The sequence below is a fragment of the Theobroma cacao genome, chromosome 3 (genome assembly GCF_000208745.1).
Source record: "Theobroma cacao cultivar B97-61/B2 chromosome 3, Criollo_cocoa_genome_V2, whole genome shotgun sequence".
NCBI classification, from domain to species: Eukaryota; Viridiplantae; Streptophyta; class Magnoliopsida; order Malvales; family Malvaceae; genus Theobroma; species Theobroma cacao.
In genome coordinates, this window is record NC_030852.1 from 1120857 (window position 1) to 1133461 (window position 12605).

The 12605-nt window shown below is 33.6% G+C and overlaps 1 protein-coding gene across 1 annotated transcript in view; it reads right to left on the reverse strand.

Moving 5' to 3' along the window:
- LOC18507097 overlaps nucleotides 1–12605 on the reverse strand; it is a 64445-nt gene that overhangs the window by 1689 nt on the left and 50151 nt on the right. Inside the window, exons 2-4 of the mRNA XM_018116735.1 lie at nucleotides 10364–10468; nucleotides 9244–9291; nucleotides 8695–9131 (exon numbers count right to left, since the gene is read on the reverse strand). Coding sequence (XP_017972224.1) covers nucleotides 8695–9131; nucleotides 9244–9291; nucleotides 10364–10385 — 507 coding nt within the window. The 5' untranslated portion in view covers nucleotides 10386–10468. The remainder of the gene's footprint in view (nucleotides 1–8694; nucleotides 9132–9243; nucleotides 9292–10363; nucleotides 10469–12605) is intronic.

Here is a 12605-nt window from a genome sequence, read left to right on the forward strand (position 1 = left end):
TTTGTTATATTATTATTTTTTTTATTATTTTACTTTTTTTTGCAAAAAAAAAAGTCAAAAGTAAAAAACAAAAACATCAACCAAAGGAAACTTTAGTTACAAAAGAATCATGCACTAGTTTTAATACAAAATGAAGCAAGAGGAATTAAATTTAGTTATTGATCCAGAACAAATAATACTAAGATTTGTTTTTCCACGAGGAACTGACCCTTATAATTAGAATTTGTAGCGGATTGGGCGAGGAAGTGAGCTAAAGATAAAAGAAACAACTTAAATATAGACTTGTGAAATGACTTTTGTGTATGGTTTGCTTAATATTTTTGTACATTTCTTTAGCCAAAAATTTACTTTAAAGATTATTTATTTCAGTTTCAATGCAAGCCCAATTCATATTCAAAGAAAAATTCTTTTTGGGAAAGAAAATTTTCTATGTGCTTTACTTGACTAAAGCTTTTGTTCAATGTTATTGAGCTCTAACATTTTTTTCTTCATAAATCAAATTTTTGGAAAACTGAAAGTGAATAAATATTTTCACGATTAAGCTAAAAGAAAGTCGAAGAATTTTATCTTGCAAATATTTATTTTTTGACTTGAATAGTAAATGAAAAATACTAAGCTAAAAGATATTATGAGACTTCAAAATGAGGACGGGGCCGTTCCTAGCTTTATTGGGACTGAAGGGTGTAGATGGGTTTTGGGAGATGGTGAAAGCATATTGTTTTGGTATGATGTGTGGCTTGATGATCCTCTTAGGGAGAACTTTTCTTGGCTTTTTAATATTGTGACTAAAAAGAAGGCAAAGGTGATGGAATGCTTTAAAAGATTGAGTTTAGAAGGAGTTCGTTTGATTTGGAGTTGGAGTTGGGTAGATTATTAAAGAACCTTGATTATGTTTTCTTGGCACTAAGAGAGGTGATAAGTTGGTATGGAAATGGGATAAGAGGGGCTGTTTTTCAGAGAGGAAAATGTCATCCAAATTATGGGGAGTGACACTGCAAGAGGAGAATGGGATACTTCATCGAATATGGAAGTGACCTTTACCACCAAAGGTCTAATGTTTTCTTCTGGTTAGCCTACTTGGAATGAATCCCAACAAAAAGCTTTCTAGCATATAGAGGGATGCAAATGTCGGAGGAGCAGAAGATGAGCCCAAGGTGTAAGGTATGTATAAATGAAAGTAATCACATTCTCTTAAATTGTAAATGAATTTGGAACTTATGGTGAGAGATTAGGAAATGGTGGGAGTGCAAAATGTGCATGCCAAACACAATTGCTCATTTCTTGGAGCAGTCCATGTTTTTACTCGAACAAATGGGATGTAAATTGAATTGGGCATTTGTGTGTAGTCCAACGTTATGGTTGATATGAGGAGCGAGAAATGAGTATGTGTTTATAAAAAAAAGAGTGGGAGATAAATGAGGTTCTTATAGAACTTCGAAATTTTACATAAAGGTGAATTGATAATCTGACATAAAGGCATTATTGGATCTTGAGCCACATGTCTCAAAATCACCTTAGAAACCATAGTTATAGAAATCTTAAGTTGTTTGAGAGAAAGAAAATGACTATGAAACTGAATGATAGAGAATTGGAGTGAAATATGGCAAACTATGAAGTATTGATACCTTGAAAGAGGGTATTGATACTTGTTGTCCAAAATACCTTGGGGGGCATTTTTTATGAAAAGTATCGATACCTACAAGAGAGGTATTGACACTTGAGTTCCTAAATGCCTTCGGAAGCATCTTGCATGATAAGTATTGATAGCTACAAAGGAGGTATTGATACTTAAGGGTCAAAATGCCCTAGAAAGGCATTTTGCATGGGAAGTATCGATACTTACATCAGAGATATCAATACTTCTAAAGTGGCAAGCAAAAATAAAAAGAGGGAAACAACCGATTAAGACCTATCTCTTCTATTTTCATTCTCTCTCTTTCACTTTTCTTTCAACTTTTTCATTCTCTCTCTCACCCACCTCCAACCCTAGCTTCACATATCAAGATTGGAAGCTAGATTGAAGGAGCTTACCATGGTAAGGTTTAAAAAAAAAATCAACCTTAAGATTTGAATTGGGTATGAAATTGTGTAGACAATGTTGGAGCAAAACCTAGATCTAAGTTATGCATATAGTTCTAGTTGAAACTCTATAATTGAAAGCATGTGTTAGAATTTTAATCATGAACCTTTTTGTTATAGGCATCATTGTAGCTTCAAGAGTAGATAACCAGAGGAGTTTGGTTAGGTGGCCTTGAATTGTGGTGGTGGCTTAAAAAGTAAATGGACTTACATTTAAATGGTCTTTTAGAAATGCATGAAAATGGTGTTTGAAGAAATTGTGCCTAGGAAATGTTTTGATGTGGTTTTATCAATTGAAGTAGGCATAAGTGTATGTATATATGTTTTATACAAAGAAATCGCATGGGAACAAGTTTTTCAAGTTATGTGAAATGTTTTTTAATAATTATGGTCTTTGCCCTACAACCAAGTTGTTACAGTGAAATCTTTAACGGTGATTTTGCAAGAAGCTAAGAAATTTGAAAAGAAGACTAAGGTCTTGTGAAGCTGCCGTTTAGTGTTCTTGCTCTTGCCGTTTCATATTTAGTCACTTTACCATTTAGTCTTTTTCACTGTGTTTTACTGTTTACCTCTATGTTTGTTGGGAATTGAAATATATATTTTTTCTTGTTAACACTACATCGTTTGGGTAGTTGTTGTGAGTCCATGTGCTAGGGAATCTTACACAGATCCCTGCACACCTCAATCCTTAGAATGCTAGATGGTTTTATCTAGTTTGTTGTTACATTTATTTTTCTCTTTCATCAAACCATCCATATATTTGTTTTTTCTAAGCTAAATGAAATTCAACCTTGATTGCCCATTTTGGTGGAAAATAATTTTTCTCTCTCCTTCCACTTGACTAATTTTTTCCCTATTCTTTTTCACTTTCTGTGTATTCTTTTAGTTTTCTAGATTTCATTCAAAATGTTCAACATGGTATCAGAGCACCTTAAGGGACCTTGAGGGACTGTTTTGTTTTTGTTTTTTCATTTATCCTTGGATCATTATTCATCTTGTAGTGTGTTCTTATTTTTCTTTCATGGCAACAACTAGTTGTAGCACATCTACTCCTCCAATGTTCAACAAAGATAGCTATGCTTTTTGAGCGATGAAGATAAAGTCCTAAATTAAGGCCTTCAATCTTTGAGATACAGTGGAAACTAGGACTGAGCTAATACCGAGGCATGCCAACCCCACCATAGCTCAACTCAAGCAACATGAAGAAGACATTGCTAAGAGGTATAAAGCTCTGTCTTGCTTGCAATTTGCTGTCTCTAATGTAATTTTTGCTAGGATCATGCATTTAGAAAATCTTAAAGAGGTTTGTGATCACCTGAAGGATAAGTTTTACAGGAGTGAATGTACTAGCCAGATATGAACTTTAAATCTATCTAGACAATTTGAAATTTTGAGAACAAAAGATGATGAAATAATTAGGGACTTTTTAAAAAATTAATGAGACTTGTTAGTCAACTTAGACTGTTAGAGAGGTAATACTTGAGAAAAGATTAGTGAACAAAATATTGGTTAGCCTTCCTAAGTCCAAAATTTCTTCATTGGAAGACTCAAAAGATATTGCACAACTCACCTTGAAAGAGCTAGTGAATGCACTAGAAGGATTATAACAGAGAAGGGCCTTTAGGAAAAAAAAACTTGGTTAATAGTGCCTTAGTGGCTAAAACTAAGAACTTGAAAGTTAGAAGTAATAGTACTAGAAAAACTATTTCTGGAAAAAAAAAGGATAAAAGGAAGAAAATTGGTGGTGATAAGTTAGGGAAGCAAAAAACCAAGGATCCTCCTTATACTCATTGTAAAAAGAATACTCATTCTGTAAAATTTTACTGGTATAGACCTCATGTGAAATGCAGGTCATGAAATCAGCTTGGCCATGTGGAAAAGTTATGTAAGAATAAGGTTGCAGCTTCTGATGAGAAGCAACTATTGATGAAGAAGTTGAAGCTATTGATGAAGTTTTGTTTATGGTTAGAGAAATTGGAAAACCAATCCAAAGACAGGAATGGTTGATTGATAGTGCTTGCTAATCATTTGACAAGTGATGAAAGCAAATTCACCACACTCAACAGGAGTTACAAATCAAGAGTTGAGATTGGTGATGGTACTTTTTTGAAAATCCTTGGGATAGGGACTGTTGTAGTTGAAACTCAAATAGGCAACAAATACATCTCTGATGTGTACTTTGTACCAAAAGCTAATCAAAAACTCCTGTTAGCTCACTCAGAGTCATTATGCTCTCCTATTCAAGAACATATATTGTACCATATTTGATCTAAATGGAGATAAAGTCTTAACTATGGAGATGAAGTACAAGTGTTATTCTATTGACTGGAGTACCACTGAGCATGAAGCCTTTTACAGTACTGTTACTGATTCTGAAATGTGGCATAAACGAATGAGACATGTCAATTATGAGTCGCTGTAAAGAATGAATTTACAAGATATTGTTGAAGGTTTGTCTAAGATTGAGAAGCTTGACCTTGTCTGTAGGATATGTCACTTAAGCAAGTAAAGCAACCTTTCATTTCCCAAAGAAAAGAGATGGAAAGCTACAGAAAAACTATAGTTGATCCATACTAACTTGGGAAGCCCAATGAAAACTATGTCACTTGAAGGGAACAGTTATTATCTCATCTTTATTGATGATGCATTAAGGTATTAGTAGTTTTTTTTCTTAAAGGTTAAGTCTGAAGCTCTGAAGAACTTTCTTAAGTTCAAAAATCTAATGGAGAATCAAGCAAGGTCACGTATCAAAATTCTCAAAAGTGATAATGGTAAGGAGTTCACTTCTATAGAATTTGAAAGATTTTATCTCAACTTGGCATAAGTCATCAGCTGACTGTGACATATAATCCACAGCAAAATGGAGTATATGAGAGAAAGAACAAAACTCTCATGAAGATAACTAAGTGTCTACTATCTCAAAAAGGATTACTTAAGTCATTTTGGGTGGAAGCTATAAATACAACAAACTATTTGTTGAACCTGAATCTGACAAGGGCACTTGTAGACAAAACTTCTTATGAATGGTGGTTTAGTCATAAACCATCTGTGTCTCACTTGAGAATATTTGGTTGTGTTGGTTATGTCACAATCCCTAATGAAAAAAGAACAAAACTAGATGAAAAGAGCCAGATAGGTATCCATGTTGGCTATAGTGAAAAGTCAAAGGAATACAAAATGTATAGTGTTGACTCTAAGAAGATCATCATTAGTAGAGCTGTTAAGTTTGATATGAACGTTAGGTGGAATTGGGAGAAGCTGACTATTGAACACTGTGAAAATATAAGACTGGTTAATGAAGAAACTGTCAATGAAGATGATCCAGAAAGTGACATGAGTCATGCAATGAGAAGCATTGGATTATTACAAGACATTTATGTCAGGTGTACTCAGGTGTAATGTGGCAGTGTGTGAGCCAACCATCTATTCTGAAGCTGCTAAGGATGATAGATGGTTGAAAGTAATGGATAAAGAAATACAAATGATTTTGAACAATGGTACATGGATTTTAGTATATAAACCTGTTGGATTAACACATCATTGGCGTCAAATGGATTTACAAGGTCAAACTAAATGCAAATGGCACAATCAACAGATTCAAGGCAAGGTTAATAGTTATGCATAGATATAAGGGGTGGACTATTAGGAGACTTTTGCACTAGTGGCAAGGCATGACACCATAAGGTTACTCACTGCTCTGGCTGCTAAGGAAGGATTGAAAATTTGGCATTTAGATGTTAAGTCTGCATTTTTGAATGGATTTCTTACAAAGGATATCTATATGCAGCAACCAAAGGGCTTCATTTTTCTTGGAACTGAAGGTAAAGTTTGTAAGTTGGTGAAGGCCTTATATGGCTTGAAATAGGCCCCTAGAGCCTGATATGGGAGGATTGACACCTACTTGACATCTCAAGGTTCCAAAGAAGTGCAAATGTGCACACACTATATGTAACTTTGTAGAATCTCACAGGCTTATTATTTCTCTATATGTGGATAACTCGCTCATCACTAGTTTGAGTGAGTCATTGTTGAAGGAATTTAAAGCTAAACTGATGAGTGAATTTCAGATGTCTGACTTAGGAGAGATGAGTTATTTCCTTAGATTGTAATTTCTACAAACTCTTGATTTTATCTGTATACATCAGAGTAAATATGTTAAAGAATTGTTAAAAAGGTTTCAAATGGAAGAGTGTAAGCTTGTTGATACTCCTTTACCTACAAATTGCAAGTTATCTAAGGGTGATGGTTCCCCAAGTGCAGTAAATTTTGTTTACAAAAGTATTATAAGAAGCTTACTTTATTTGACAACATCTAGACTTGATATTATGTATTCAACAAGCCTATTATCCAGGTTTATGCAGTAACCTTCTCAGACTCATTACTCAGCAACAAAAAGAGTATTGAGGTATATTAAGGAAACATTTGACTATGGTTTGAAGTTTAAGAAAAAGTCTAGTAATGAACTGGTAGGCTTTTGTGACAGTGACTGGCCTGGAAGTACTGATGAATCCAAAAGTACTACAAGGTATTGTTTCTCCTTGGGAAGTGCTATTCAATTGGAATTCAAAAAATTAGGAGGTGGAAGCTCAGTCATCAGCTAAAGCAGAATATACAGCAGTTGCAACAGCTTTAAATCATGTGATTTGGTCGAGGAAAGTCTTCTATGATTTGGGTTATAGCTTTAAGAAAGGTATTTTGTTGTATATTGATAACAAATCTACTATGTCAATTGCCAAGAATCCAATCCAATATGGCAAAACAAAACATATCAAGGTGAAGGTCTATGCTATTCGAGAAGGTATAAAAGATGAAGAAGTTGATGTTTGTAGAGGGTTCTTTTAGTTAGAGAGAGAGATGATGTGTTGCAATGAGGGAATCAGGATTCGTTAGAGGCGACAGAGAGGAAGAATGAAGCAGTCCTTGAAGCATAAGTGCTTTGGGTGGCAGGTGGTGAAGGATGAGAAAAGGTGGAAGAGCCAATAGACAATGGCGATTGGGAAAGGCTTAAGAGATAGAATGCTTGGAGGAATCTAGAGAGACTTTTCAGAGTAATCTTTGCTAGGTATCTAATCCTTTCTCCTTACCTCTCAACTTTCTATTTATACTTAATAGGAGCACTTTCTTATGAGTAGTTAAGAGAACATGTTTAATCATGAGAGAACGTGCTTATCATGGAAGAGTAGATGGAAGAATGTTTTATGGGATATTAAAAGAATGACAATGTAGTTGAGTAGTTGGCGTAAGTTTTGAGTAATGGAATAGCAACACTTGATAGTGAGCCACGTGTATTTTTAAGGAGTAAGGAAGAAAAAATGGTGAAGCACATGTACTTCAAGGAAAGGTTAAAAGGAATTCCTCTTAATTATCTTCATATCTGAGCCACCAAGCCAAACTCTCTAGAACATCCCAAATGTGAAGGTAACTCATGAACCCTGCCACTTGTTCTTTGCTTTTACCTCATCGTACAAACAGTTGTTCCATACTTGCTCTTAGAGTGATTTTGCACCTGGAACACCCCTTGGAGTTTTCATGCTTGGAACACCCTTGGGCGCTTCCGCGCTTGGAACACCCTTGTGTGTTTCCATGCTTAGAACACCCTTAGGTGCTTCCACGCTTGGAACACCCTTAGGCACTTCCACGCTTGGAATACCCTTGGGTGTTTCCGCGCTTCCACGCTTGGAACACCTTGGGGCACTTCTGCGTTTGGAACATCCCTGATGTAATTTTCCTGTAAACAGTTCTTTAAAAGTAATAGTTAACAAGAATTGGGCATCTACAATGTTTAGCATTGAAATACCAGTATTCAACTTGCAAATATTTTCACAAAAGGCTTGAGTAAGGATCAATTCATGTTTTTAAGAATTGAATTGAGGATTTGTAGTTCAAACACCAAGGAGGTGCGTTGAATAATTATGGTCTTTGCCTTGCAACCAAGCTGTTACAGTGAAAGCTTTAATGGTGATTTTGCAAGAAACTAAGAAATTTGAAAGGAAGAAGAAGGTCTTAGGAAGCTACTGTTTAGTGTTCTTGCTCTTGTCGTTTCATATGTAGTCACTATAACATTTAGTCTTTTTTATTGTGTTTTATTGTTTACCTCTATGTTTGTTGAGGATTGGAATATACTTTTTTTTTCTTGTTAAAACTATACCGTTTGGGTAGTTGTTTTGAGTTCTTGTGCTAGGGAATCTTACACCGATCCTAGCACACCTCAATCCTTAGAATGCTAGATGGCTTTATATGGTTTGTTATTTCATTTATTTTTCTCTTTCATCAAACCATCTATATATTTGTTATTTCTAAGCTAAATGAAATGCAACCTTGATGCCCTGTTTTGGTGGAAAAGAATTCTTCTCTCTCTTTCCTCTCGACTAATTTCTTCCTTGTTCTTCTTCACCTTTTGTGTATTCTCTCAATTTTCCATATTTCATTCAAAATGTTCAACAAATGCCTATGTTATTGATGTGTTGAGTATGTTAAAAAAAAGTGATATCTTATTGGTCGTTGAGCTATGTGTTAAATGTGGAAAAATTGAAAGATAAAAGGGTAATTTTTTGTGAAGTTTCACTATCAATGAAACTTTCATATGCCTTTGATAAAAAAGAGAGAGATGCTGACCTTGAACCATTGTAGTTCTCTTTGCATTTGCAGAGCTGCTCCTGAGATTTGTTGAAGCTTAAGCTGAGATTGGGGTGATAGTTTCCCTACCAAATGTAACATATTATTGTTGTTCACATCAGTGAAAGAAAGAAAAATATACTTTATAGTATCAAGCCCATATATGAGGCTAAAAACTTTTTCTTGTCTATGTGCAATTGCAATGTGGAATATGCTTCTATCGTCCACGTCACTAATAATCAATAAATCTAGATTATGTTTGATGATTTCAACAATAAACTCCATCATCCCCCGTTGAGCAGCGTTGATAATTGCTGGAATCACTAATCCTTGATAACATTGTTCCATCTCAAACGTAGCTATTGTCTTAGACATCAAAAGCAGAAGCTCATGGGCATAGACATGGGCCAGCTTTAAATCATATATTTGCTTGATTCCTACATAAATAAATATAAGTTTTAACCAATTACTATAATAGAAGAAATGGCTGCCAAAACAAGAGTTGAAAAATATATAAAGGGAATAAACAAAAGTGATCAAGTAACATACCAAAGAATTTTAAGAGATTTGACCCCAACCCAAGTAATTGCCCTGCAACTGCACAATTCAACCCATTCTCTGACTTAGACAGGCCAATGTAAAGAATATCAAGTCTGAGCAATTTGAGATTAAGCCAAGGAAAAATGAAAAAAATATAAATTTGAGATTCCAATTTCTGATTAAGAAAACATTTTGTTATACCTAAGATCTCTTGTCGTCCGAGGATTTGAATATGAGATCTTCAAGTTAAAATTTTAATGTTAAGATGTTTGATTGAGAAAACAACACTTAGAGCAAAATTAATTATAATTATGAAAAACATATCTTAGAGCATTCCTACTTAGAGCTTGTATAAAAAGTGCGGTTTGAGTAGAATTGTTTTAAAAAGTACTGTGAAGAGAAATTAAATAGCTTTAGGTAAACTTAATGCAGAAGTACTATAGAGTGTAAAAAACTATTTAATAATATTCTAATTTATTTTTATAAATAAAAAATAAAAGGTTCAATTGTATTAAACAAAATTATAAATTTTAGAATGCATGTTATAAATAAANATTATAAAATAAATAAATAATTTTATAATTAAAAATAATAAAATGAATTAATTTAAGAGAAAAAATTGAACCAAACGAAAAAGATGAATATAAAAAAATATAATTCTTCCTATAAATTTATAAATTATGAAAAATAAAGTGAGAATATAAAGAAGTCTTATTAAATACTTTTTACTACTCATTAGCACTTTTTGAAAATAATATGATCGGCAACTTTGTCTAAAAGGTCAAATAGACTTCTCGCATAAGCTAAAAATTTTAAAATTTTGAGAATTAAACACTTGTACTTTTGTAGTAGAAAAACTCTTCCATAAGCTGAGGCAAAAATTCACTCATATATTACTATTATATGTGATTTCCTTTTTATTTGAAACTTCTTTTTTTGAATTTTTCACCAATCAAACACAGAATTTATTTTTTTGTAAAATTAAACTTAAAGCTTTTTTTATGGTTAGTCAAGTAAGTTTAATTACACATAGACACACACGAAAAAAACCTTCTAAAGTAGAAAGAATTTCTTTATTATTAGAAACCCAATTCATTCCTTGTAGTTCAAGTCATGAAGTAGAACATACCTTGCATTGTGAAGTTTTTCATTTCCTTTTGATCTTGTAGTTCATAAGTATTTATCCGAACATCGTGTTCACTAAACCAAGCTTTGGGTTGTTTTACCTTTAAACCTACAACAACAATATGTCATTGTCGTTAAATTATATTATGATGTATTATACATACACCACAATTTTTTTTTACGTGCAAACTCATTTATTCTTTAAATGTTTTTTACATTTTCTTTCTTTCTTGTGTTTAGTTCTTCTTGTTAAGGATAATACTAGACATTATCTATTATTGTAATTTAATTTCTATTCCTATCATATTAGCTTTATCTAGATACTTAGTTTTATCAATTAGTTTTACATTATTGTATATATATATACTCTTGTCAATCAATAAAACTTAACAATTACAAATCAAAATCTCCACATGGTGTCAGACCTTTATCACCATGAGTATTATTCCTCAAACCTCCACTTCTCCCCTTTTTACTCCTACAACTGCTCATCACACCTTTTCTGTAAAACTCACTACCAAAAACTACCTAGCTTGGAAAACACAACTTTTGCTTCTCTTAAACTATTAAAATCTTAATGGCCTTATTGATGGAACCTCTCTTGAACCAGCCAAGATTATTCTTTCTCCCACCCTACCCCAAGAACAAATTACCAATCCCGAATATCAATCTTGGTTTCAAAAGACTATATGTTTCTTTCTTAGCTGTTATCTTCTTTAATTGAAGAAATCTCTCTCTATCTGATTGGGTTATCTTCTTGTTTCACTGTTTGGCACCCTATTGCCAATGCTTTTGGGATTTTTCTAAAATTTTTCAATTTCAGCTTCACATTGAACTTCAGGAATTCAAGAAAAATTATTTTTCTATCTCTAAATATCTACAATGGGCCAAATATTTACTGATAAATTAAGTGTTGCTGGGTAAACAATGACCTCTGCTGAATTTAATGCCATTATTTACTGCCCTTAATCTTCGGCCTAATCCTGTCCCTTTTCATGAGTTGCATGGTTAATTAGTTGCTCACGAAATTCTTCTTAAAGGCACTCATGAACAACCAATTGCTAACATTATTCTCAAATCTACTACCTCTTCCAACAATTCTACCCCTCTCCTTCCTACACTTCTATGCCATTATCTTCCAATCCAAAAATCCTCTATCTCCTATTCACGTCGCCCATAGAGCCCTTGTGAGATTTGTGGACTCAAGAATCACATGGTAGATAAATGCAGAAAGCGTTATGCTCCACGATAGTTTTCTAATCCACGAGCTAATCATGTCTTTTATGGCTTGTCTCCATTTTCTTCATTTATTCCTTATTCACCCCATCCATCTGCATATTACACCCATGCTAGTTTATTACACCTTGGTTTGCAGACGCTACGGTAAATTATCATACTACTCTAGATCTCTTTGATCTCACAATTGCCAATGACTACAAAGGTGGTGATCAACTTCATGTGGGTAATGGCCAAGGTTTGCATATTTTTTATACTGGCACTGCATTTCTTACTTATTCCCATGGCAATCTCAAACCTTGAAGTATTTTAAATGTCCCACAAATTACCAAGAATCTCTTATCTATTCAAAAATTTGCTAATGACAATTCTTGTTTCTTTGAATCCTTGCCCAACACTTTTCTTATTAAGGATCAGGACACTAGGAAGGTTTTATTGCATGGACCGAGTGAAGATGGAATTTATGTTTTTCGTTCTTTGCAAATAAAGAAGGAAGCCTTGGTTAGTGAACGGTTGTCTCTTACAAATTAACATGCTCGACTTTGCCATCCTCACCTTCGCACAGTTTCTCAAGTAGTTAGAGATTTTAATTTGCCTTGTTTGAAATCTTCACTAGTGTCTCCTTGTTCTTCATGTTTGTTAGGTAAATTAGCTTGTTTGCTTTGGCTTCTGTTGATCATAGGAGTCAAGCTCCATTTGATGTTATTCATTCCAATGTTTGGGGCCTGACTCCAATGCTGTCAAGTTTAAGACATAGATATGTCATTTTATTTATTAATGATTTCACTAGATACATTTGGGTGTATTTTTTAAAGAATAAAAGTGAGGTCTATTCCATTTTTCTTAATTTTCATAACTTTGTGGAATGGAAATTCAATATTAAAATTAAAGCTTTTCATTCAAATTGGGGGGTTGAATATTATAAATTAAATAAGTATTTTCAACAAATCGGTATCGTTCATCGCATTGCCTGTCCATACACACATGAACAAAATGGTATTGTTGAGCAT